The sequence below is a fragment of the Tuber melanosporum genome, assembly GCF_000151645.1.
Source record: "Tuber melanosporum whole genome shotgun sequence assembly, scaffold_105, strain Mel28".
NCBI classification, from domain to species: Eukaryota; Fungi; Ascomycota; class Pezizomycetes; order Pezizales; family Tuberaceae; genus Tuber; species Tuber melanosporum.
Genome location: NW_003298761.1, coordinates 205444 through 232215, shown reverse-complemented (window position 1 = coordinate 232215; position 26772 = coordinate 205444). Strand labels below are relative to the sequence as shown.

The window sequence follows — 26772 nt, the reverse complement described above, 5'->3', positions numbered from 1 at the left end:
CCACCGAGAGGAGTCCATCTACGAAAACACCATTTGCAGACGTACTTGATAGGATTATGGATTCTTTGTATAATAGCCTATATTGCCTCCATAGAAAAGGCCATTCACGCGCATCAGTTGAGCCCGGAGGTGGAGGAGCCGACTCCGGAGAGCCTATCGTTTGGATTGCGAGGGACTAGAAGGAGGCAGGAGACGGTACAGATATTCAGTTTTGCGAGAACCATTTTGACAGCGGTACATGTACGAAGTCTTTTCTCCCTTCCCCGGTTTAAGTCCTCCAGAAGGTTGGATTTAGGGTTCAGAATGAGAGCTAATGCGTTAATCCAATAGGTTCCGATTATCACTGCGACATTATCGTCGACATTGCCGATATTGACCCAACGAACCAAGGGACGGGGGACGAGCATCAATGCTGACCAGTTGTTCATGTTAGCAGACAGGACATGGGCCGGGGCTGGTGGGTGGTACGAAGCGTTTAGAGGGCGGAGGCTATCCTGGGAATGGTGGAAGTGTGTTCACCAGCACTCCTATCTACACTAGATTCTGACGCATCTCTAGGTTGACTCTACTGGTCTTTGCCTGTTTTGCTGGTTTCCCTTTCGTAACGCTTGGCTATATCGCAACATCTGATCAGTACTGGGCACCCTACGAATTTCGAGGAGCTCATGTCTTCCGCTTTAACCAAACCGTCGCTGCCATCCGCCAATCAATGGTATCAGAGTTATCAGACTGGATCCATCGTTTCCCTCAACGCGAAATCGGCATCACTAGGTTCCAAAAGTCTTGCGATTCTTTTGGCCCGGACGGCAAGACCGTATATTCCTTCTACCCACCCGCTGACCAAACCAGCAAGCTTGGCCACTTTGTAACATACCTCGAGCCCTTGGACGCAGAACGGCGGTTGGTAGTCGCAAACACAATGGGAATGCTCCAGAATTTGGAGTGTCGGACATTGGAACGCTCAGAGAAGCCGAAATACGTCGACATGTCGAGAGCAGAGTGGAGATGCGCGACGGATTGCTCCAACGCCACTGACTCAATATCGAAGAACATGTGCCACGCACAAAGTTCTAAAGGACGGGCCGGGCCGGGCGGGCAGTTCGCACAAATCACTAGCTGTAGCCAGCCCGTCGATACGTTCGACGGTGTATCAAACAAGGTAATCCTAACTAAGGCTCGGATAGTGGAGCTGGAAATAGCATATAAACTCGACCCACCATATGAATCCGTCAGCACCTCTGTCTTTCCACCACCGAAAAACGCCTGGTCGTTCCGCGCCGGTGATAACATCACCGCCGACAGATACTACGTCGACATTCTGCGCTGCTCTGCAGCACTGATCCCGGGAGACGGCATCGTCGACAGCGTCATCCGGCGATTCATGCACTTTATGCCCTACGGCCTCGGCCTTGCTCACGAGGCGCCAGAGATAATGGACTACTTGGAGCAAGCGCTCCCAGAAATGCTCAATATAACTCTCCACCCAGCCATCTCTCTCCTGCATAGCACCTTCCTATCATCAAATTACGGACCTAGCAACATCTCTAGCTCCTTCAACACCTCGCTAGCAGCCTTCTTCGGCCTGCACAGGCCAACAAGCGAATCCGGCCGCTCAGAAAAAATCCTCCCGACAGAAGCGTCGGCAAAGACCGGCTACAGCCCCGACGACCAATTCGCCGTCGACAACATGATCCGCCTGAACGGGGACAAGTTCACCAACGCATTTATCTCCCTCGCCAACTCCTCATTCATCGCCGCGCTACCGGCATTTGTCGTGCCGGCGCGAAGGCCGGGCTTCAGCTACCAGACTGACGTGAAGCTCACGCGGGGTATACCAATGGTCATAGCCCCCCTCGTGATATTGATTCCTGTGCTCATAGTCTTTTACCTCGCTGTCAGGGAGTGGAATACCCCCACCTGGACCGAATTCCTAGACTCGTTCGCCATGTTCCGCCTCGGCAGGAATTGGGAGAGGGAACTCGACGGTTGTGGCGCCCTGAGGTTGAGGGATTGCTGGCAGGTCAGGGATATTCCTGGCGTGGTGGGCGTTGCGGGGGCGGAGATGTCGATGGAGGTCAAGGAGACTTCTGGGAGGGAGTATGTCGGTGAGATTAAGTTGGGTGGAGAGGGGGAGCTGAGTCCCCATGTTAGATATGCTTGATTAGAGGAGTAGTGGGAATGCTTTGATGATGGATTTTGGGTATGATACTTTGCTCTGGCTCTTTCTTTTCTTGGCGTGTATATATATATTAGACAGCATGGCATACCAGTACCAGTATTTGGAAATTTTAGTGATGGGGCACGGTAGGGCGAGCCCCAGATTTTGGCAATCTCCTTTGCCCATTTTAAGTTACTTTCCATTCCCCACCTTCCCTTTCGTGGATCCCCCTCTCGGGTACCGTAGTATGATACCGTGGTTGAAGGATTGACGTCCTGACATTGGCTTTGCAAAGAGAACTGCCTTGATATATTTTGAGCTGCTAAGGCAATCATCAATCCGTTGTGGTGTAATGGTTAGCATCTGTCGCTCTCACCGACAAGATCGGGGTTCAATTCCCCGCAACGGAAATTTTCCTTCTGTTATTTTTCTCCTTATTTTTGCTCTTCGGGAATCGGGAGGAGGCGCTAAAGGGAGGGTTTTTTTCCTTCCTTCGTGAGGTTAGGTAGGAGGCTTGGCGCCGGGGGAGCATATTCTATGGTTGACCTCGCCATGCTACCGCTCGTTCACCTCCCACTCAAATACTAGTGTAGTGCTCGAGAGAAACTTGTCGAGTTTGCGCTTGCTTATATTTCTGAACGCGAGAGACCACCCTGGATTTGCACTGACCTTGCTCAATACCAGCACCGGTAGAGTGCCAGTATTCATGAGGAAATCGTAGTCAGGGTCCAGCCGTTGCCAAGCTATGACACAAGTTGACCCCACCACAAAAAGACAAAAAAAGAACGAGTGGATCATCGTGACTACTGTGGTGCGCGCAAATTTTTCCTCGCACCACGCAAGTTAGACGGGGGCAAAAAACAAAAAGAAAGGCTTCCGCTGCGGGGAATTGAACCCCGATCTTGTCGGTGAGAGCGACAGATGCTAACCATTACACCACAACGGATGGCAGTTTATTCACTATCTTTTGCAGGAGTTACGTTCTTAAGCTTGAAGCGCCGAAGAAACTCTGTTCAGATTGAGGCATATTACAGAATGATGTTATGGTTAGGCAAGTATAAGGAGGAAGAACCTAGCTCTTATCAAAGGTTTTTAGTGATGTAACTGCATTATCAATCATCACTCCTTCTTCGTTGGCAACGGTATTTCAGCGCCCATTCCATCAATATAAGAAAAAATGAGCTGCAGACTAACGCTTGAACGAGCTCTATCTAGGCAGCCCGACTGACAAGGAAGGAGAAAACAAAAGTAAAATGGAATAAAAAGACACAAGACGAACGACTGCCGTGATCAGCAACAGTAAACTCATCGCGCGAGCTGTGTTATCTGGCGGGAAGTGAACTGTTGGGAAAGGGTACCGTATGGGTTGCTATCCTTATGATCTTGGGGTTGGGGATGATCCACAGGTGAGTCTTGGCAGTCATGTATGATGTTTCTTGTATATAGTCTTGTGCCGTAGCTAGGAAATGCCAACTAATCATCCTTCCCTCCATCCACATATCTACACATCCACACACCTCAGTCCTTACATGAACTGGGTGCGCATGACCACTCCTATCCCGTGTTGCGCTACGGATATGGCATAGCGCTCTGCTTACTCCCTCAAGAGAGGAAAGGTAGACCCAACCTTGCGCACGAGAATATTGTCTGGACTTCACTCGAGGGTCCGGTGCCACCATTTTCTGATCCAGCTTCCAGAGTTCCCTTCTAACGGACTTGATAACCTATCATATCAACTCTCTCGAAGGAAGTATAACCGATGGCATTGTCCAGAACTGAATTGTTTCTTCCCGCCAGTGCTCCTGTACTGTGTCCACAACCGCCTTCCTTGGGAAACCCTGTAGTTGGGATTGTTGCTTGAAGACCATATTATTGAAACACGATAAGCTCAAGCTTCTATGAAAAACAAGGTTCTCATTTTGACGTATCATGTTACCCGGCATGGCCAGATCGGCAGCGGCTGCTGCATCTAAATGAGGAATTATCAAACGCTTGGGAAAAAGTCTGGGTGGAGTCAGCCTGATTTGTGAAGAGCAGCATTCCTGTCTGCGGCACCTATACTGAGAGGTGGCTGTTATTTTTCAAGGCTTTAGAAATCGGCTCGTTATACCGGTACACTACACGGGGCAAATAAGGCTATCTTCTGCGCGGAGTGCATAGAGGAAGAGAATTCGGTAAGCAAAACAAAAAGAAAGCATGTCCTCCGTTGCGGGGAATCGAACCCCGATCTCGTCGGTGAAAGCGACGGATGCTAGCCGTTACACCACAACGGAATTTAAGAAACTCTTACCCATTTACATTTATAAAATACCGGTACTGTAAGTTGGTGTTGGGATCTGACTTCTAGGGTGGTTGGCAGGAGTCTAGAGTCACGATTAATATGTGCTACAAGAATTTGTGGAATGGGAGAGTACAGTACATTTCAGAATGCCCATAACTGCTGCTTTGCCATCGGGTTCCTGTGCGACACCGGGGCTGCTGTGGGTGAGAGCCAAGCTAATCAACCAGCAAGCAGAGGGTGGTAGATGACTAAGCAATTATTAAACAATGCCCTAAAGCGGCTGGCTCGATCATGCATCATTTGATAGCCTAATTAGGCGAATGCTGCAATTTAAGAGGGCGGTAGTGGTCCTTCTGCTTTCGAGTTGTATCGGTAATAAGATCCTGGTAGATTGCGGAGCCACTACGTGGGTTGTTTCGGCGCAAAAGCACCGTAGGCTGCTGTCCTAATGTAGAAAGGTCTCCGAGGTCGTGCTTCAAGAAGCCAAAGTGGAAACAGTGGGCGTCTCAGAATATGGATCTTTTGTGTCTGGCCCTGCTGTCGATAGTACCGGTAGTTGCACTAGCACAAACACATTCTCACCAGGTCAGCTAGGCTTGGAGCTCGCCAAGAGAGTTATTACAAGGATGTGGAGGTTTTTCTTGGTCATACTGGTAACGAGGGGTTATTTGCTTACTCGAGCACGACTTTCAACCCCCGTTTTGATGAACTGTCGGTATCGGTACTCAGGGGTAACATCCCGAATGCTTTATATGCAACAAGAGCTACTGTACTCGAGTGCCGGTACTGTACGAGTACGAGCATTATGGGCCAGCTTTATCCGGAACTGGGAATATCTGGACGATACCAAAGTCACTCGGAAAGATTGAGTGGTATTATTGGGGGGTGGTTGGTGTCTTACAGCATGAGCTGCCGTCGAATTAGCTTACTTCGTAAAGTGCAAGATAACTAACCTCACCTGGCTCGCTCCCTTGCTAAGGGTTATGCTAAGAAGACTTAATGGCTATCAATTCTCAATCCCCGTAGGGGTCATAAACTTACACATGGTTCTACAAACAAAGACTAAAGCCAAAACTAAATTCTTGAAAGCGCTGAATCGACGCCTTCGACCTCACCCCGCCCCCCTGGAACACCGGCCTATCCCTCCTCCAAGTTGATTTCGGATTCAACTTCATCAGTCACAATAACCTTGTGATCTATTTCCAATGGTATAATACCCGATCCCTTCCGGTAGAGCTGGAAGGCTAGATACATCCAAGGAAGCCAGAAGTTTCCCACCAATGAACTGCAAGAGAACAGTCAGAGTGGTAGTTTGACGGTTCTGGACATTGGGCCTCCGGGTTTGGTGGTATTGTTGTGGGCCCGAGTCCGCCTGCTGATAATTGTGCATTTTGGGAGGACGGTGCTTGATCGAAACTAAAGCCTTCTATTGTCTTTTGGGTGGCGTTGGAGGGTGTAACTTGAAGTAAAAAGATCTCCCAAATCATTCTGATAGGAGAGAGCTTAGGGTTTATCTACCCTTATTCGGATGAGTTCTGCCAAAAGGCAGATTTCTACAAAACGTATTAGATAGCTATAAACCTCTGCTACATGACAGAGTGCCCCTCTGTCATGTCAGAATATATATTTAATTTTAAAAATTGAGCTTCCCATGGCTGTCGAGCATGTATTTCGATAATATGTCCGATTGTTTTTTTTGTTTGAGAGAAGGGCTCCTGAGGACTGAGGGTGTGATACCACTAAAGTATTTTTCGAATATTTCTAAGAGTACAATCTATGCCTATTAAGAATTCTCTCTGATAGCACACATTTTATGAACATTTCACAGATATCATAAAACTATACTAGCAATATCAGATACAAGAGATATAGAGACAAGGATAAGAACTGAGATCAAAATAAGAGTAGAGCAGCTCTTCTATAAGGAAAAAAGGTTTACTTCATCGAGTATTATAGTCCTTCTTTTTGAACCCCAAACCCTAAGCCCTGACTCATCCACTACTCTTGTGGAGGAAATTATTCTTGAATAGAATTATCATAAGCGGGCGACAATAGGCATCCTTAATTTTATATTCTGTTTTTCATTCCTCTGCTCTATTGGCTGTCCAGTCATTTCAATTTATTTGTAATACATATTTTCCCTCTTTCCCGATATGATTGTATACCAGTATGCTATGGGAACCAAAGATACCTCTAACCCAACCCCCCTCCAAAAAAAAAAGCGCTTGTGAGCTTTTCGAAGAACTGCTGGCTGCCATGCCCGAATTTGCCAAAAACCTGCAGGAATCATGGCTACCAAGCTGCGCCGGCTGGCTTTCAGCATACGCTATGTAGTTAGCAGATATCTGAAGATGCCTGCGGAATCCATTGGTACGATGTACAGTGACTAGTCAAAAGTCTTGGTGATTATCCCTTTTCACACTAAAAAATGGTAAAATCCCCACTTTTCAATAGATGTTATCTCATTGAAAACTGGATCTCACTTTTCCAAAACTCCTGATTTAAAGTAATCTTCTACCGTATGTATACTATCTCATGATCCATTTGAACCATAACTAGCTGAAGGTTTCACATGCTTATAAAGTTCTACCATTGCTTAAAATTCATAATTATCACCAATTTACTGCGATAATTGCCCCGGCAACCCTACTCCACATCACCAAGACTTTTGTCCAGTCACTGTAATATCTGAAGATAAAATCTCCCAGCTCAGTCATAGAACACCGACACGGAGAAATCAGGAATATTCCGATAGGTCCAAAGTACTGAGAATAGTGCTGATTCTGGGCAACCCCCTAAGACTCTGTAGATCCTTAAAGTGTGGATAAATTGCTCTCACGTCAACAATCATTGTTTGGTTCTTTTCAAGCTATTTTCACTCGCTACTTCAGTATTACTGACTTCAAATTCCAAACACTTTCCCTTTACGGCCTGCCCCCCCACTCACTCCTCATCCTGATGATTCCGCGCCCCAAAGGTTTCACCCTACCCTGGACCCGATTTCCAGGTTGGCTACACACAACTGCTCACTCGAGAGTATAAGAGCACTGTACACTCCAAATCTCCACCAAGTTCTGCGCCAAGCGGTTATTTAACCCTTAGGGCTACGAGCAATGTGTGGTGGAGATAACATATCACGCTAGTGCAGTCATGTGTACACATGCCCAGAAAACTCCTGAGAATTGTAGAAATCATGCTCGATCACTCGAAAACTTGCACCTGGTGGGTTTTCGGTCGGTCGGCTGTGGGGGATGAGAAACTGAAGAGAATTAAGGACTTGTGGAAGATGAGAATTGTAGGAAGGTACAAGAATTTGGCAGTGGAAAGTGATGATTTTTCCCGTGTATTCTTATGTGCTCGAGACGGGGGGTACTCATACCCATGAGAGGTGTCTATATATAGTGATCTGAGTCCCAATGTTTCGTGCTCAACATTCTTCCGTCACGCCGAAGCAATGTCTTAAACATGCTGTGTCTAGGCTAATGCCGTTGCATCCCGACAAGGTAACTTATTCAACATCTTGTCATGCGCTTCTCCAGCTGCCCATAGAATCGTCGTGTTATCTTCCCGGTCGATTATATTGATGTCTTATTTTTTGCTTCCTAATAAGGTATCATAACTGCGCATCTAGAGAGGTCTTCGTTTGCGAGACTGGCAGGTACATTAACAGCACCCGGGGCGCTGGTCAGTCCTGCCCTAGATGTGGAGCCTTCTACAGAAAAGCACCCGCGTATCTGGAGCCTTGCGAACGGCACCTCGCAGGAAGCCAAGACTCCTCTCCCAGGACGAATTCATCCAAAGCCTCGATGCGGGTAAAAACCTGCACTGATCTTCAGTATCGCCACGCAAGACAGGCGAGTCGTAAACCTCGACCGACAAATTCCATTTTTTCACCTTTCGGATACCTTACCACATCGGGAACTCCCTTGTAGATAGACTGCTCGACAACTACACCCAACATGTTGGTGCGGGATCGCCCTTGGTGGGCGAGGAAACCACGGTACGGCTCTACGACTGCCATCTTCCACTATTCTGGCCAGAAAGGTTATCAATCGCTGGGGAATTATCATTCGCTACCATCGGTGGCACTCTTCTTGCTTCTGCCAGTCTCCCAGTAAATAGGCGCTGTTTCGTGAGGTAAATTAGTTCCCCAATCCCCAGATTCCTGTAACGGAATAGAAGCTGCTAAAGACGAATGTCCTCCACACCAGCACCTTGCAATCTCTAAAATCCGTTTGTTTCCAAAATGCCAACGAGTAGCTTGGCTCGCGCTCCTTGGTGTCGCTGCTGAAGTTCCAGTTGCGATAGTCACTGGAGAATCTCACGCCTCCCGTCAACTGCCTCGGTGTTGGCGGCTGCGATACTGTTGAGAGTGGGAACAGTTGAAGGAATCGACGTTATCCTTGACCCGAAGTTGCCCCGACGGCCCCTGTGCGATCTTGGCCGAAACACCTTCGATAGGTGATGGGCAAGGAGGATTGTATCTCGGAGTTTGATGTGATCTCTAGCCTCTGGGGGCTAAGGATGGGAAGAGGGGTGATAAGGCTCTGGATTTTGCAAAAAATAGCTTGGCTAATCGCTTGAGCGCGAGGGTATCCGTTATTTTACTGGCGCAAAGGGTTAAATCTCATGATTTGTCCTTCCGCAATAGTAGATTGATCGAAACACCCCTCCCCCCACCACCACCATAGAGCTTTCCGGAGGCGAACCTTGCTATGATATCTCTATTTTCGCTTTTTGCGCCCTTGCCTCATTCGCGCGGTCAGACGCCCTCGGCAAGCCCTAAACTAGGTGCCGCACGGTGCTGTGGGAACTTAATAATGGAACTTGTGTCGGGGCGTCAGAGTTGGCTCTCCTAAAGAGGTCTGGTGTTTTATTTCCTCACCTTATTCATCTCGGAAAGCAGGTCTTTTGGGGTGTTTTCGCTCCTCTCCTAGTGGGGGAATTTTGGAAGACCGAGCACATTCTATGTTTGTTCGAGATCGTACGGATACTGCACAATAAAGATGCCGTTCTGCATTCTGTGCAAGTACCGGGTCGCGCTCGTTGTTCCCCACATGTACTCCCGCCGTTTCCGCCATGTGTCGACGAAGATAGCCAGGCCGAGTTTAATGACCAACTATATCTCACCTCTCTTCCCAGCTCCACTCTAGCTCGTCCGCCCCACCACCAGTGCACCAGTGCTCCTCGTGAGCTTTTGGCTCGAGCCAGACTCGAGCTGAGCTGAAGCCTGAGGCTCTCGGGCGGCTTTACTCCCTACGCACTCAAACCGGAAAGCAGACAGGAAGGGACGGGCACCCAGAGACCACCCCGCATATCAACACAAATCTTTGAAATGCAGGCAGGGAGACATGGAAAAGAAAGCTCAAGAAAAAAAATTTTCAGGCCCGGGAAGCCGTTTGCACACACGCGTTTGGGGGCCTCCTACCTTACCCCAAAACCATTGGCTCAGTTTACGGGGAGGCTGGGGTGTGGGAAATCAAACTAGATGGTGAAGAGGAATTGCGAGCGGAGAACCCCAATCAAATATTCCGTAGACATAGCGCACAATCGATTTCAACAAAGTCAAGGGAACTAGGTGGATGGAAGTTCGATGTGTGTCTGTAGCGGAAGTTGAAATTTGGAGCACATTACCCACTAAGGCTCACTGTGCCGCTCTACCCGACCATAACTGGCCTGAACAAGTCATACCCAGTGACCACTGGCAAGACAGAGCTCGGGCTAGCTTGAGCTTTAATCCCTGAGCATAGGATGGTAGGCCCGAGTTGGTGATCGGGCTCGACTCGGGCGGGTTCTTGAGGGACCACTACCCACCGCCCCCACCAAATATATCAACGCTACATAACACCCCGGTAGAAGCTTTACTGTGTACAGTACCGCGTTCTCCGCGAGATGCACCTTGCCTGAAGCCCACGTACCATACGGTAGCTTCTCGGTGCCTATAGCCACGAACCCCCCCCGAGGCGCGCCCCATACCGGTATAATCGACGAGGATAAAGTGAGCCTAGACAGGGCGATAGGGCGCAAAAGCCACATCGGAACACAGCAGAGTATCTACGATATACTTGCCATCTAAGCCAAGTGGGCAGCACGATTTGTAAATCCCCCCCCCCTTCTTTGGGCCATCCTACCCACGGTACCTCATCCCACCACCTGATAGATCCGCACTCGCTCAGCATCCCTACGGTAGACTAATCGTGCAAAGTTGGACAAAGGTGAAAGCGAATAAAAGGCTTTAACTAATCAGATGAGAATAACAATAATAATCGTGGTTGCTAGCTAGTACTGTACCGGTAAACCGACCTCGTTCACTCAACCACCCTGGAGCAGACAAATTGGAAAAAAAGTGAGAGCAAAAGTGAGATGTCGAAAAAAACGGATAACCCGCCATTATCAACCCTCCAGTTCCCCAGAACATTTCCACGGATGACAGAATCGCGTCCGAGCATGCTCTGCCATTAAGCGTTATCAATGGCCCATAAATTGGATTCCCCCGCCCCCAATACTTGTAGGTTGATCATATTACTAAGCTTCAACATGTCACACCACCTGGTCCAAATCCTTGACGTTGAATAGAAGGCTTTCAAGTTTCAAGGTTCACGGCAGTCTTTTTTACTCACGCTACCGTACTCGTATTGTACGTGAGTAAGAAAGAAAGAAAGAAAGAAAGAAAGACTGGAAAAGCGACAGGAGTTTATCGTGACCAGTTCGAAACGGATGGAATGTTAATAATAGTTTTTGATTACCTGTGCCTCTAATCGACACGTGGATGACTTTCTTCTTTCTTTTCTTTTTCTTTTTTCTTTTTGCTCCTCGCCTCTTTGTCATGACGCATGACGCTTTTTGCGGTTTTTTTTTTTTCTAGAACACAGTAATACCGGTAGGGTAGACTATCGGCTGTATCTTACCCGGTACCAGGGTAGGAACCTACTAACCGGAACAGACAAGGATGTATTTGGCTGGTTAACCGCAAATAACTGTTCCAAAACTTCTTGCCCGACCATGGTACAAGTACTCGTATGAAATATCATGTGGGAGGAAAAGCACCAACCACGCTCAGCGCTAAACCCTTTTTAGATATGATACACCTTACAAAGCTTTCACATTGCCATGAACGAACGGCACACTTTTTTCCTTCCCCCGTGCCTCTGCTCCGAAACACGAATCCCCCCAAGGATTATCAGTAAGCGATAGTATATTGGTTGGTTAAGATTCTTCTCGGTGCAATGAACCAGCCCAAACGTAGACTAACTACCGGTATCATACCTGCTGCTTTTATCATAAGTGCGAGAGGGGCCAATATGATGAGACATAGTCCTAAGGGCTTTCCGGGGTATGATATTGTATCGTGAAAATTTTCTAAAAATATGCATACGCCCATTTTCCCCATTTCCTCCCCGTCTTCACTTTATCCTTTAGATTTTCTTCGCGGTTTTATCGTGCGGTGATTGTGGCCAACGGCGAGGTTCCACCTTTTTCCATAGTTATCATTTTTTTTTTATCATACCCGCCCGAGTTCACCGGATTCCGGTCATGTTCGAAGACTAATCCATACGATACTTCGCCCGCAGTATCTATGATTATGATAGTTCGGTGCTATCGCAGCCTGGTGAGTTAAGTGCGGTACGCGCACGGAGTTGATAATCCTGCTTTCCGCAACTCGAGAGCCGTACACCCGTACTTCCTAGCCACCGTGGCGTCGCCGGTAAAAAAAACAGTAATTAGTCTAAGTTACTCGTACTCGTACTGTACGAGTATCCAACCCACCGGGAAATCTCCTCTTAGTGCACAACGTGGATAAGTATACAAAGGGCATTGGTGTACTGCTGTAATCCACCTTGCACGCATCACTTTCCCTGAAAACCCGGGGACAAAGTGCACGATTCCCGCCGACGTCAAGATAGGATAGATTCAACTAAAGATCGATCCTTGCCCTCCATACCCCGGTTTGCCACGGTGCAGTCCAACACCGGCAAAAGCCAGCAACCGGTAAATGGGAATAAAGTTAAAAGTCTGTACGAGTACTCGAGTGAAGAAGGTGGCTGGAGCGAAATACCCCCCCCCGTCTCTGAGTGGTCCAGAATTAAGCGCCACACCAACAACACAGGGCAAAACGCTGAGGCTGTGAACTCACAAACCCTTCTGCCCCTGTAACATGCTTAAATTTGGCGTTTGTCTTGTTCCATCCCGTCTTATTTTTGGTGGCGCTTGTGTTGTGGGTGATCGGCGCAGGGATTGGGAGGGGAGTTTTCTTTTTTCCCCAATGGAAAAATATCATCTCGACTTAGTGTGTTCGCCGCATCTACCGTGATGGAGGATGGAGGGTGGTCTGGAATGTTGGAGAACTTGCGGTGCATCTGTTTGGAAGGGGGCTGAGCTTCGTGTGTAGACTATTTGCAATCAGGTTGTTAGGAGGAGGGGTTGTATATATAATGGGATGAGCACGCTTGATGGGGATTTCTTCTTCATTCACTCCATCAGCCTTCACCTCATACGTGCATTTCCATCTCTTCCTTTTCTGTTTTTCTTCATTTCTTATAATATTATCATACCCACTGCATAGCGTTGCATATATCGTTTTATTCCCTTTCATTCCCATCTCCACCATAACAATGCTTTTCCCTACCACACTCGCCCTCGCTGCAAGCTTCATGGCTGCCAACGCCGCACCCCTAGCGACCAGGGAGCACATAAACGACGGTGTAATCCTAAACTACGCCCTAACCCTGGAACACCTCGAGGATGCCTTCTACACCCAAGGTCTGAAGAACTTTTCCAGCGCCTCCTCCTTCTCCGCCTTCCCGCCCACCCTCTTCCCCACCCTGCAGACAATAGCATCGGATGAGAAGACACACGTCCAATTCCTACAATCCGCCCTCGCAGCCGCCGGTATCCCGGCCGTTAAGCCGTGCACCTACTCCTTCCCCGTCACCACTCCAGAAGAGTTTGTGCTCGTGTCCGGCGTGTTGGAGGGCGTGGGGGTCACCGCATACCTGGGCGCTGCCGCCAGCATCGCCGATAAACTCACCCTGACCGCCGCGGGCAGCATCCTAACGATAGAAGCGCGCCACAGCAGTCTCATCCGCGCCGCACAAAACCAGAACCCAGTGCCCCAGCCGTTCGACGTCCCGCTAGACTTCAACCAGGTATTCTCCCTCGCATCGCAATTCATAACCTCCTGCCCGCCGGAGAACCCACAGTTGCCGTTCAAGGCGTTCCCCACCCTGTCGCTGGCAAAGAACTACACCGGTGGTGACGGACACGTGATCAAGACCGGGAGCAAGATCTCGCTTGCGCCCGGGGTCAAGACCCAGAGAGACGGTCTCAGCGTTGCCTTTTTGACCGTTACTGGCCCCATATTCGTCGATGCGGTGTTTGTGGATGACCATTCGGATGGGTTTGGACACTTTGAGGTGGTCGTGCCCGCGGGGGTTAATGGGCAGAGTTACGCTGTGCTTGTTAATGGGAAGGAGAAGGTTTCGGATGAGACAATTGTTGCCGGGCCGGTTATTGTCGAGATCTCTAATTAGGTGGCGGTTTGTTCCTAATTGGTTGCATTTTTGCATTGCATAGCGTGGTTCATTTTTTGCATTTCATTTTTTCTTTTGTTAGCATAGCATAGCATACTGTAGCATTTGGGAATGGGTAGAATAGTGTAATAGTAGAATGATATATACGTACCATATCACTTCATCACATCTTTAGGAGGTTCCAAGTGAAATTAGCACTGTTCGAATGCATCCCAAGACCGACCGAGCACTAATTCATCCATCAAGTGACCCCCCCGAGGAAACTTATCCTTGCTTTCAGCAGAACACCCAACAACACTAATAAGAAAACAATATACCTCCTACCCCTACAGTCCGGGAGCCCAAAATGGCTGGATACCTCCACTGCTGTATTGCTCCCCCCCCCACCCCCAAACCTTCAAGAATTTTGAAAAGAATATCCATCAGCGGTGAAGGCACGCTTTTCAACGGGCAAACACAAACTTCCCTCCTGACATGATATCAAAAATCCGGCTCCACCCGCCTCGCCTGAACCCCCCCTCCCCCTTCCAATCCCGCACACAACAAACAGCGCAAAGACATGTCCAAATCGTGACCCACCAACCCCCAGGAACTTGCGAACAAACCGCCCTATAGCAGCACGTCGATATAGCATGCACTGGCGGGCGATTGACCAGCGAATTGTAATCGAAAGTGAACAACGAGGACGTACCCAAGACAGATCCAGCCAGACAGCCAGCCATTGGAAGCGTAATAGTAGAAATGGTGTGAACAACCAGAGAGCCAGACAAAGAGCCCGTGCGCGAAGCCAGAACCAGAAAACTTTCCGCAAATAAAGCAGCACGGAAATTCCACTTCGGTATACCGGTATCATACTTACTGTACACGGTGGGGGCAATCCAAGAAATGGCATTCAGGCTTTTCCTTTTCCCCCCTGTTTCCCCCACTTTGTTTGTTTTGCCTTGTTTTCCGGCATGTTGTGGATGGAAATTAACCTTCCCGACTGCGCCTCTGCTTTCTTTACTATGACACCTCCTTTCTGCTGGTTAGCAGCAGCGCCATTGTTCTTTGTTCTTTGTTCTTCGTCTGGTTTATCGGTGCATGTGGCAGGTGGGTGAGTTCGTTGCTGTTGATAAATGGCTGCAATCATTCGGTTTTCGTGGTCCTGCCATCATACCATTCTTCCACCTCCAGATACCAAGCGTATTTCTACCCAAAGAGCGCGAGTTGGGTTAGTCCCCACCTGCCAGTGATGGGGCCATTAATTTGAGATAACAGACCTTGGCCAAACACAATCTTGATTCAAATATTACATTTATTCTCCGCTGTCAACCTGGTTATTTAACATCACCACAATAAAGCAACCAAATAGTACTGCTCAGTATCATACAGTACAGGTCTGACCTATCCACAATTTCTTTAAAGGAAATACAAGCTTGTTATTTTAAAATTTCATCGTTGGCACAAACTAACATCTGGAAACCTGTCACCTATCAGGAAGCTATATGTAGCTGGAAGGAAAATGAGAATCAAAGCAAATTGGATCTTTGAAAAAAAAAAAAATTTTTAGAGAAAGCAGGAAAATGTTTTAACATAATTTTTAGAACTTGTATAACAACATTAGAAAGTGCTTTTCCACCACCTACACTCACCCTAACTTGGAATTAGCCACCAGGGATCTCCTAAACAAACATCAGTATTTTCATCATCATAGGAGTCCGTTGCTGGTTTACCTATCAGAGCAGAGAGATTAAGACCCCCTCATCGGCCTTTTCGGTCGCCTGCCCATCAACCGGCTTATTGCTATCGCACTTAACCAACGGATTCTCCCTAGGACAAGAACTAAAACCCTCTTGGTTCATGTTAAAAAAAGAGTGTTTAGGCTTCGGTACATAGTTTTTAATCATCTCAGAGTCGGAGGTAGTTGGCCATCTCGAAATGTTCTCTGTTCTTCGTCTCTGCGATTCTTGGTTAAGATATCTAAGCCTTTCTTGCTGGACCGCATACTCTCTGGCGTTCCTGTCCGCGGTAATATTCCAACTCGCCACTGCCGCCTCCTCCTCCCGATTCGTAACCGAGCGGAAACCCGTCTTGAAGGAGTCTTGACGATTGTAAGAGGGATTCATCCCTTCTGAGCGGGACAGACTGGTCCCAGTTCTGCCAATCGGAGATCGATAATAGTTTATATTATTAACTGCTCTATTTTGCCGGGAATAATTGTTTCTCCAGTAGGGTCTCCCGAAAGAACCATTAGAATTGGCGATAGCTTCAAGCTTGCTATCAACTCTATTCTTCCAAAAAACACCTTGTCGACGTCTAATAGCACCCGGATCGGTCGAGTGTTGGTACCAACACTCTGCTCCCCGTCTGCAAGCATTTCTCTCGAAATCTTTACAGATACGATCATAACAGCCGGGTGTACGCTCCTCACGGCCTGGGAGTAAATAGCGAGACCATCTTGACTCTCTCAACTCGACTCCCGCATCCTGCCCATTCAAAACCGCACCGTTGGCATCGATATCGAGCGTGGTGATTCCAAATTCCTCTACTGTTCCAGGGGGGTACATATGTGCGTAGTAGCACTCATCGCCGCGGCCGCAGAAGTCTGGACGGTTAATCCATGCGTGGCAGTATTGGTCGAACCGTGGGTCCCGGTGTAAGTTTGCTAACAATTCGCGGGGAATGTTCAAGCGGCAAACGGAAGCCGGCCTGCGAAGGGGTCTTTTCGGTAATATGTCGGGAGCAGGAGGGGGTACAATGTAGGCTTCGTGATAGCTAGGTTTGTGGTGGTTGGTATGCGCGGGTGAATCCGTCATATTCCTAGAAATAGTATCTCCACTACCACAAAAAGCTCTCTTTAATTCTACTGGAAGAGAAATATAAGCGTACGGCACATAATCTATTGATTGGGTAACAAACCAATTTCTCCTTCTTCGGAGCCCTCCCAGACACCACATATTCCATTCTGAAGCGAGTGAGCATTCTCTTCAGATTGAGGTTCCTGGGAGCCTTCATCATGATGCTCGACTATAGTGTGTTGGATTGATCCGTTTTCCTTATCTGATGCTTTGTCTAGCAAATGATCGGGAGCATCTCCAAGTACTATATCGCCATCCGAATCTTGAATACAATGGGAGGAATCGGTGTCCCAGATAACTTGGTCAGAGTCCATATCCTCTGGAGAGGTACCAATCCCAGTCCTGGTCAAAATGTTGTTAGGGTTTCCAACCATATTTCCAGTAAAATTTTCTCCAACCACACTTGCATCTTTTACCGGTAAATGTGCTTCTGTAGCCGACTTGGATGGAGCAGCTTTCGCTGCACTCACGGCAGCCTGTCCTGCCAAGAAATCACGAAGGTTCTTTTGAATAATGGAATCAAGAAAGCTCTTACTTTCTCCCTGAGAGGATTCACTGGACTCGGGATTGATAGAGTTAAAGGAGGCTTTCCGGGCCGAACTGTGTTTCCCGATACCCAGCTGAGCAGTCTGATTAGGCGAGGAATCTTTGGTAATTTCCATTTCGGTTGTAAAGCTTGTTTTATAACGCTAGCTTCGACAAATAAATGAGAGTTCGGAGATATATAGTGAAGGTGGTGGTTGAAATGGGGGAAATGGTAGGAGGTTATATGCTTGCTGCTTAACAAGGAAAGTTTAAAGAAGACGGAGTAGGAGAAGAGGAGTGGGGTGCGGGAGTACGGGAGGATGGAAGTGTATAGGGGTTAGGGGGGGGGGTGTGCAGGATAGCTAGAGTGTATAAGTAGCCAAAGGATGTTGGTCTCGGCAGGATATTGCTCTCGGCAGGATATTGCTCTCGGCGGGATGTGGAAGAGAGCACAAGATTGGAAGGGAGATGGGGGGAAAGGTTTAAGGGGTGGGAGAATAGAGGTGCGTGCATGATTGATGGGGGAGAAAACTCTCTTATTCGCTTAAGGGACGAGGGTTCACTAGAACGCGTGTTCAAGCTCATCAGAGGATGATAACAGTATAATAATATGGTTAAATTGATTTTTTCAAGATGAATTTTTCCCTCAATGAGATCAACTTGGACTGTATCCCTTATATGTTCTTTATCATTCAACTACCCAGCCCCTTATAAGACTATCAGTCATTTCTCATTCTTCTATCCCCTCACTTACCTAAAGCCATACACCAACAATCACTCGTTCATTAGACTCTGGATTCCAAAAAGTGCTGACGAACCTGGCGCCAAGATCATGTCTATAATTTTCCGCTTGATACGGGAATGGCAAAAATAACTCGCTGCACCGAGCCTCTATGAAACGAATAGTGAATTCACAAGATAGGGCTGATAATCCCAACAGACATGGCAATTCTAATATTCAATTTATACCACAGTCAGGATTGGTCGATGCTACGGTTCCTCTCATACATGCTTGTGTAAGAATCGGCCCCACGCAATCCCGCGTCGGTTGCTTGGTGTAATACAACGAGATTCCAACACTACAAGGGTTCAGCATACAGACAACTACCGGTGAGACAACAAACAAGGACGGATGGGTCCGGTACTGGATGAAATGCAGCAATGACATCTTGGAACAGACAATCTACCCGCTCGTAGGCGATGCGTTTGCCACTACCATTTGTTGCAGGTCAATCAGGGCTGAACCTCATAAACTGATGCAATTCGCAGCCTCACTCACAGCAGCAGAATCGCCTAATGAAAATGCCACCCACCGACATGGAACACTCATCTTGGAGCAGAGTGGATCCGATGTTGCGAGGGATATCTCACTTTTTTTGCCACTTCTTGTGTACGAATAGGGTAAATATTTAACCGGGTCGGACAAGGCTACGCACAACCTGCTACCCAATTCATATTAAACGAGTGGGGGTGGCGGTTTGCGCTACAATAGGTACTCGTACTCAGTCATGACTTACAAGTAATAATACTCTATGATACCGGTATGATACTCCCGGCAGCGAATGGAACCCTAGACGATGCAGGTTCACGGTGGTGTGTCGGATGCCCTGAATATCCTTCTGCCTTCTGACCTGCATTCCACCCTGCAGGTAGAATCGCGCTCACGATATCTCCATTCGCATTCTTGGCTGACTCGAGTCCACTATCACCGCTACGAAATCCCACCGGGATAAACTTCTACAAGCATGGCCTCTCTAACACCGAAATTAAGCACCACCGCCGCAACACCGAGTGGCCTCAGTATTTTCAGTGGCCATGGCTGATAGAGGATCGTCTACATATTATGATAGTAATAATCCCTTCACACTCAGACCCCCCAAACCTCTTTTCGAACTGGGAGAATTCAATCGCCTGGTATGGCACCAACGATAGCATTCGCAGCCTTGCGGGCTCGAGACAGTGGTCGTAGAGGTGGACCCGATCCCGTGCTGGTAGAGGGGTGGACCTTGTACGCTCTGGGCGTATCCGTAATTCTAGCCCGCTTGGTAACACGGTACAAGATGGTGGGCGTGGAAGGCAGCAAACCGGATGACTGGTTAATGATTCTGGTTATGGTTGGTGGTTCTCCAGAAGTTGTGAGAATAACGAGGCTGACTTATCAGACAGATTATCTACGGGATCGAATCCACCATGTCACATCTAGTCAGTCTCTATGGCGGGAATTCCAATCTCTCGCCAGCGCAACGAGCGGGGATGAGTGAGGAGGAGGTGCAGAGGAGAGTATTTGGGTCGAAAATGTTTATGGTTGGGTGGTTCTCTTACAGTGGTGCCATGTGGGTGTTGAAGCTGTGCATGGTTTTCTTTTTTGCTAGAATAACGTATGTGCCTTTACTTCTTCTATGCGTGTGATTTTTGAGGTTGAGTTAATAATAAGGCTGTAGAGTAGGGTTGAGAAGGCAGGTTTGGATCACAACAGCTTACGTTGTCGTGGGCATGTCTTATTTTGTCATATGTCTCGTGCTGTTCCTGACCTGTCGGTGCGTTGTTCTAGCCTTACACTTCACCCCGCCTCTAGCTCTACATGATTCTCTAACTAACGATGGTGGTGGTACCAGACCCTGGCACAAACTCTGGCAGATATATCCAGACCCGGGATGTGCGTCAGCCACTCACTTATTTCGCCTACGCACTTTCGCACAGTTAACTGACTAAACAGCAGCGAACTGCAGCATCGAATCTCCAGTATATTACCTCACCGTCCTATCCTTCAACGTCCTCACCGATGCCTTTCTTATATCGCTTCCATTGCCACTATTGATCCGATCATCTCTTCCCTGGCGCCGAAAAGCAATTCTTGTTCTCCTCTTTAGCGCAGGTATTTTTGTTATAACCGCCGCGGTTCTCCGTTGCGTTTTTTCCCTCACCGATCCCCAAAACTCAAGGACCGTCTCAGCGTGGGCCTGTCGGGAAACCTTCGTCGCAGTAGTGGTCGGCAACGCGCCAATGCTTAAGCAACTGCTCACCAAGAGGGCCTGGTCAAAGGCACGAATTGCAACCGCCCGTTGCGTGGGCGCGGGAACGGGAAGCAGCGGGTCGCCACTCTCCAGGCAGGTGGGGGGGTCAAAGAGCGGAGACGCAACCTTGGTCGACAAGAGTGCGGTGGAGCCTGGGTTGGAGATTCACCGCAAAACTGAGATGAGCGTGGAATCGGCGGACAGGGCCACCTTGGAGGACGATGGCCCCCCGGGGGTTAATGGACTGGGGGAATTGAGTGGGTGTTTTTATAAGGCAATTTGCGAGTCTTCAGCCGCCAGTAGCTGCGCGAGCAGTAGACATACTGCCTCGGGAGAAAGGGGGGACGTGTGAACCCCAGAAATGGAGTCATGAGAGCAGGGCTGGAGCGGGTCAATCGGTTGAGCGGGCTGGTTTAGTCCGGGGGATTTTTCTTGTTCTATTCTCCGGTTGTTTTAGCGATCTCATTTGTTTTGCTTCGTTTTTTTGCCTTCTTTTGTTTCCTTTTCGTTTGTCCTATCTTTCCGAACGGTCTATTAAAGGGAGAACTTCCGGCCCAATATAATGTCTTAATTGATGCCATCTCGATTCTATATCGCGTTGAGCTCGCATTGACTAGCGCCGCATATCATAACTATACAGAGCACAGCAAGGCGTAGGTACTCTCTAGGTATAACGTCGATCCTTAGACACCCGCCAAACTCTAAACGCCGGTCAATTCCGTTAAGTAGTGCCCGTCCGGGAGTAGACGCTCTGCGAAGCAATCAATCAGCACTCCCCCGCCCCTCCCCACCAACGTAATACAAAAGAAGGAGCCGAAGGAGAGGGGGAACACACGACAGCAACCCCCCCCCCATCACAATCGCAAATCAATTACACGGTGAACAGTACTAGTAGCATCCACAGCACGCGAACACGCCCTCCCCCATCGCAACGGCGCCGGTGAGGCAGGTGTTCAGGAAGTGCAGACAATCCGACGATGAGGTCGGCCCGGAGTCCACGTTCCCGGGTGGGGGGGTGGGTCTCGCCACGTCTTCTCCCCCCTCCCGCGCGGGGCCCAGAATGGCGGTGGGGGCGGCGGACATTGGGGGTTGGGGTTCGTACATTTGTTGTTGGGTGGTGGGATAGTGAGAGGGGTTCATTTAGTGGTCGTAGTTGTAGCCTTGTACTTTTATACCGGTAAGTTAGGTGTAGCTGGGAACGGGGTTGGAGAGTTTACTTGTACCTGTGATGAGTACCGGTATTTGAGAGTGCGGCTATGTTTAGACGGCCTCCCATCAGCAAGGATGGAGCTTGCCTCGTTTTCAGATATCATGCTTTATGCCAGATACAGGCGCCATACCGCCGCACTGCTGTAAGTTTGGGGTGGATTAAACTTAGTACCCTGCCACTGGCAACCCCAAGCACTCAAGTACTGGTAAAGCATTACGATACTGAGCCAAGCAACCACCGCACGTGGCATCTGACAAAAAAAACCGCGCCCACCCCTCCTACTCTTAGCTTGACCTCAAACTTCACACCGCCAACCGCAACCATAACCGCCGCCATGACAGACTCGATTTACGACGAGATAGAAATCGAAGACATGACCTTCGACAAGGACCGCGGCCTATATACATATCCTTGTCCGTGCGGTGACAGGTTCGAAATTCTGCTGGATGACCTGCGCGATGGGGAGGAAATCGCGGTGTGTCCGAGCTGTTCCTTGATGATTCGGGTGATATTTGAGGCTGTGAGTCTTGCGTTCTTCCCCTTTGTGTTTGTTATGCGGAGTGTATGGGAGCTGAGGCGGTGGATGGCGGTGGGTTTTTAGGGTGATTTACCGAGAGTGGAGAAGGAGGGTTTGAAGGGGAAGATGGAGGCAGCGGTTGCGGTTGCGGTTTCCGCGTGAGTGGGATTCAAGGGATTGGATTGGAGTGAATGTTGGTGAGACGGCAGTGTCGGATGAGGGATGATTATGCTAGTATCGGTAATGCAGGCTTGGATGGGCGGGTCATGGGTGGCTACTGTATTTGCTTTCTTGTTAGGTTGTACTGTGCTCAGGGGCGTTCGAACGGCTTCTAAAAATAAAAAAGCTTTTGAAAATTAATCGACTTGCACAATCTCACTCGCTTCATATTGGGTTTTTCTCCTCTCTAGTAGAGCAGCCCGAATTTTTCCGGGGCACGAAAGGTAAAGGCTACGACAGCCAATGGGTAAGAGAGCGAGAAAAGCAAGAAGGAAAGAAAAGAAGAAAGAATCTATGATTTCATAAGATCCAACCCCACAAACCCGACCTTGATCCCGACCTCCTTCCCCAGCAAATCCTTCATCCGACTCCCATCCCGGGCCGACACCCAATCGTTGCAATTCCAATCGTACCGCTTCGGTCCGCTCACCGGGGAACTCAGCCATATCTGCCTATTAAAGGGCTGCTTGTTGATAACGTAGGTTCCGTTCGGGTGGACGAATGTCAGTACGCCGGACTATCCTCCCACCATCAATCGCTACACTCCCGCAGAGAGGGGGGGGGGGCAAACATTAAACTCAACATCAACGTCGTCTCTATCCCCCGTCAACTCTTCAAATGCTCTGTATAGTATCTCAAGACTTCCGTCGGCGACGTTGTGGTATTCGTGCATTTCTAGAAGTTGTGGTGGAACGCATTGGGCCGGAGGCTTGCAGGGCTGGGAGAAGCGTCTTGAAGAGACTTTTGCGTCACACAGGAGGGGGAGGGTTGGGCGGTGGGATTTTGTCCGGGTTAGGAGGGAGAAGGTGAAGAGGATAGGTTTGGGACGGAGGCGGTGGAGAGAGTGACGGATCATTGGAGATATAGGATTTGGGAGGTGTTGCCAGTTGATAGATGGTGGGGGGAAGGTGGGAGAAGCGGTGATCGTAGGGGAGAAGATGATGACGGGGATACTGGATTGAGGCTCTTGTGGGGCTCTGTGCGGCTCTGTGCGGCTCTGTGCAGGGGGGAGGGTAGGTAGGTAGATCCGGGGGCTGTGAGAGGCTGCAATTAAGTTTTGTGGTGATGTGTAGTAGGCCAGATGTGTTTGATGAATGAATGGATGGTCGGGGGGGGGGGTGAAGGTTTTTGTTTGGGATTTCTTGTATCATATCGGATCGGTGTTGGGTCATGAAACCGGGTGGTTGGATAGTCGATTACTCGGGCAGCGACAGGTGCTTTTACTGGGCACGGAAAGCCTCGGTCACTGAGATTCCCATTCTTGGTCCGACAACATGTTTTTTATGAGACAAGCCTTCGAGAACAGTACCGGCACTGTGTTGTATCATACAAGTATCATACCGGTATTTTCTCCCAACAAGCTATCATACGTACCGGTAGTAGATGTAATGTAGGGTTAGGGTTAGGATAGCCCGGTTTTCCCGGGGGTCTTCGACTAGTCCATATCTCCTCCCTCAGACTTTCAACATTCACAACCCGCTCGAGCATAGATCGAGGGGATGCTAGTCTACCTGTATCGAGTGGTGTGGGGTGGTGGAGTGCATCGCTATTGTCTACCGACTATCTATTGTATATGAGACGATTCAAGCAGGTAGCGGCCTTTTTCCAGAGATGGATACAGAATATTTTTCTCCACCATCGGAACCGCAGATATGCATTCTCAAATAAATTCCAACATCCATTTCCACCATCTAATATAGGGCTTCGAAATGTCAAAATACGATACCCATCCCACTATATCTGTGGGCCTTCCATCGAGATCTACCGGTATATGCTTTTAAGCATGATCTGTTTATTTCTGAGCTGGAAACTTATTGGTGGGGGCTTGGGTAACAATATACTCGAGTAGCCTCGTCCTGGGGAAGCTGTCTTGGAGGTTGGTTCTTAGGATAAGCTCCGCGACACCCCCCTTGAAAGAGAGCTGGTATTAATTACTCTATTTCTGAGTGCTTGATAGTGGCTTTGTGGACTCCCTAGCCCAGTGTTGGTGTTGGTTAGAGAATTGTTGATCTTAGAGCCTTGTGGGGGTCACGCCAGTAGAGTACTGTACTGTACAGCACTGTGCCTCTAGGCAACTGGCGACATGCGGTATTACTTCGTAGGCGCCACCTAAAAACTTGGCCGCCCAGGTACTGTACCTGCTTTGCACCGGCGCAGTACCCACTGAGCCGCCTTCTTTCTGTTCATTGACCAGCCCCCCAAACAAGCGGAGAACGAGAGAACAAACACCCGCCTACAGACAGCGAAAGAGTTTACAATACTTTACGTGGGGATATCGGGCGCTATCTCCCTCACTAGCTTCTAGGAGCACCCGGTGTCGGCATGACTTTGAGACCTGTCATCCAGATTTGTTTCGGAAACACGCCTGAATCGGTTCGAGTACCGAGACCCCCCCCTTACTGTGCTTCTAGAATACCGGTACTGTATGGCACGATCCTTCGGCAAAAGCCAACCTCTGTCTTACCTCGCTGCTGCTTGCGCATGGAGGTTGAGCAGGCTATGGTGGGGGGAACCTGAGATGGGAGTACTAACGGAGTGAAGTGAATAGTGGGGCAACGCCATTCTCCCTGCCCCACCGAGGAAACAGGGTTATTCAGAACAACAGAATATCATACCGGTATAGATATCATATCCTCAGAATGCCCTCTCGGATAGCGACAAGGGCCTAATGTGCCCGACACAACTAGGGTATCATCTTCGGCGTGCTTGTATCATCCGAGTCCTTTAGCACAAGTGTGCGGCAGGAGCCGTCCCATCGCATACTGTGCTCTACTCGCCTGATACAACTTTGGACCGGGAGACTGCCTCTGGAGGGCAACACTGCTGCTCGCCAGATCCAGTGCCAGTGGTCTGTCCCAGACCGTGCCAAAACCCAACCGGCAGCCAGCCAGGTGATCACATCATGCTAACGGGAATCCCACCGAATACTCGTTACCCCCCGGCGCTACGTAAGATTCTAGTTTCCTAAGGATATTTGATTTGTGTGCTGTCATGGGAATTTTCCTCTATCTTACTGGAAAGGATTAGTTATTCCCAATACCTACCCTTATCACACCAGAACTCGCTGACAATGATTTTTGGGGTTGCTCGGTGCACAATATGCACAAGTGAAGCTTGTTATCTAGGTTAGGGAGAAAACTACTTTTCCCCAAGTTAGCTTAAGAGGGCATTGCAGGGTATATCAGATCCTCCTCCTCATCGGGAGGGGCGTCAAAGGTTTTTCCGTTGGATTAATCGTCGCCGGGGACATTGCGTGGATATTGCCCCAATTATCTCCGAGAATCCCCTACATTCTCTAGTAGATTTTAGAAATTTCTCGTCTAATCCAATGCAAAATTCCCAATTAATAACGATGTGCGAAAATTCCTTGTTTTTGGCGTGTAACCGTCCTTCAAATATTTTCTGGTGTGGCGGACCCATCAGCCTTATCACATAGAGCGACCCAAGCAGAACCGCGGAGAGAACTAGCAGAGACAAGGAGGCTCCAGGGTTGCCAGGGCGAGTCAATAAGCTCATGGTGCGAAGTTCGTAGAGTAAACGGTTCCCTCCGCAGGAATTTGAGTTTCGATTTGCTACCTCCGAAACCGCTACGCCCTATTTGCTTTTTCAAACCACAGCCTTGTGCTTGGAAAACCCGGATTGGGCACTTGGTCTCAAACGGGCAATATTAACTTCAACCGCCGGGGCCTTAGCGCCCTAGCAAAAACGTAGTGAGAATTGGAGCAATCGTGAAGCCCACCATTGTGCGAAAGGCCGATCACGCGGAGAGCGCTTTTCCTGGGCTTCGAGGTCTAGGGTCTCGTGTTTACTGAGTGGTCCAGACTGGGGAGAATGGCTGTTGGGGGGCTCGGCGCCTGGTGGATTGGAGCAGATCCTGCGCAGGCGCTCATATTGTATTCCCTCACTGCCACGGATGGGGCACAATTATACTGGGCCCGTTCGGACCGAAATTCCCGGGATGTGCTATTGCACCAATTTCATTTCCGTACGCCGGCTAGCAGCGCGGGGGGGGGATTGTCGTACACACTTTGTAACCCGCCTTGGGTCTATTACACCTCTGAGTGCTTTCAAGATACAAGCAGGAGGGCGCAGGGTGGAGAAAGGCTTGCTTGAATCCTTCCTCGCACAAAATTCTTCTGAAAGTAATGCGAGGTTTCGGGAGGGTATTGTGCAAGACTAGGCAACTTTCGATTCATCATACCTTCAGGTTGTTTTGGCTAGAGCCATTCGAGAGTACTATCCTCCTTCCCTATTTGCACCTAAGCAGGCTAGGTACGTGACATTTCCCCCATTATTCTCCCCTGATTGTACGTATTTGGGGGGAATATATGGCTGAGCATGGCACGGGCGTTGGGAGCGGCACCTTCGCTGTTGCGGACATACAATTGGTCCGGCTCACGCAAAAAAATTCCCCCGACAGCACTCTGGGGGTTTGCTTATATCTGGCGCGGAAGGCAGGACGGGGGCTGCGGGGCAGCAGC

At 49.0% G+C, this 26772-nt stretch overlaps 5 protein-coding genes; 3 read left to right on the top strand and 2 right to left on the bottom strand.

Annotated features, from left to right (window-relative positions):
- Positions 1–12920: 12920 nt before the first annotated feature.
- On the top strand, positions 12921–14132 carry GSTUM_00000158001 (uncharacterized protein). XM_002835377.2 has 1 exon: positions 12921–14132. Exon 1 carries the CDS (start codon positions 13052–13054, stop codon positions 13967–13969), a length of 918 nt encoding a protein of 305 aa, XP_002835423.1. The 5' UTR covers positions 12921–13051; the 3' UTR covers positions 13970–14132.
- Positions 14133–19247: 5115 nt separating this feature from the next.
- Positions 19248–20925, top strand: GSTUM_00000156001 (uncharacterized protein; the record flags this gene model as incomplete). XM_002835376.2 has 5 exons in its annotated part: positions 19248–19445; positions 19498–19709; positions 19773–19868; positions 19947–19987; positions 20051–20925. The coding sequence occupies 5 exons, from the start codon at positions 19248–19250 to the stop codon at positions 20695–20697; spliced, it is 1194 nt and encodes a 397-aa protein (XP_002835422.1). The 3' UTR covers positions 20698–20925.
- An 8-nt stretch (positions 20926–20933) lies between these two features.
- GSTUM_00000155001 (uncharacterized protein) lies at positions 20934–21668 on the bottom strand (the record flags this gene model as incomplete). XM_002835375.2 has 3 exons in its annotated part: positions 21569–21668; positions 21181–21511; positions 20934–21096 (listed from the first exon to the last, which is right to left on the bottom strand). The coding sequence occupies exons 2-3, from the start codon at positions 21198–21200 to the stop codon at positions 20934–20936; spliced, it is 183 nt and encodes a 60-aa protein (XP_002835421.1). The 5' UTR covers positions 21201–21511; positions 21569–21668.
- A 221-nt stretch (positions 21669–21889) lies between these two features.
- On the top strand, positions 21890–22234 carry GSTUM_00000154001 (uncharacterized protein; the record flags this gene model as incomplete). The annotated part of the gene is made up of 2 exons (XM_002835374.1): positions 21890–22075; positions 22157–22234. The coding sequence occupies 2 exons, from the start codon at positions 21890–21892 to the stop codon at positions 22232–22234; spliced, it is 264 nt and encodes an 87-aa protein (XP_002835420.1).
- Positions 22235–22432: 198 nt separating this feature from the next.
- Positions 22433–23094, bottom strand: GSTUM_00000153001 (uncharacterized protein). XM_002835373.2 has 2 exons: positions 22863–23094; positions 22433–22808 (listed from the first exon to the last, which is right to left on the bottom strand). Exons 1-2 carry the CDS (start codon positions 22962–22964, stop codon positions 22584–22586), a joined length of 327 nt encoding a protein of 108 aa, XP_002835419.1. The 5' UTR covers positions 22965–23094; the 3' UTR covers positions 22433–22583.
- Between the last annotated feature and the right edge of the window lie 3678 nt (positions 23095–26772).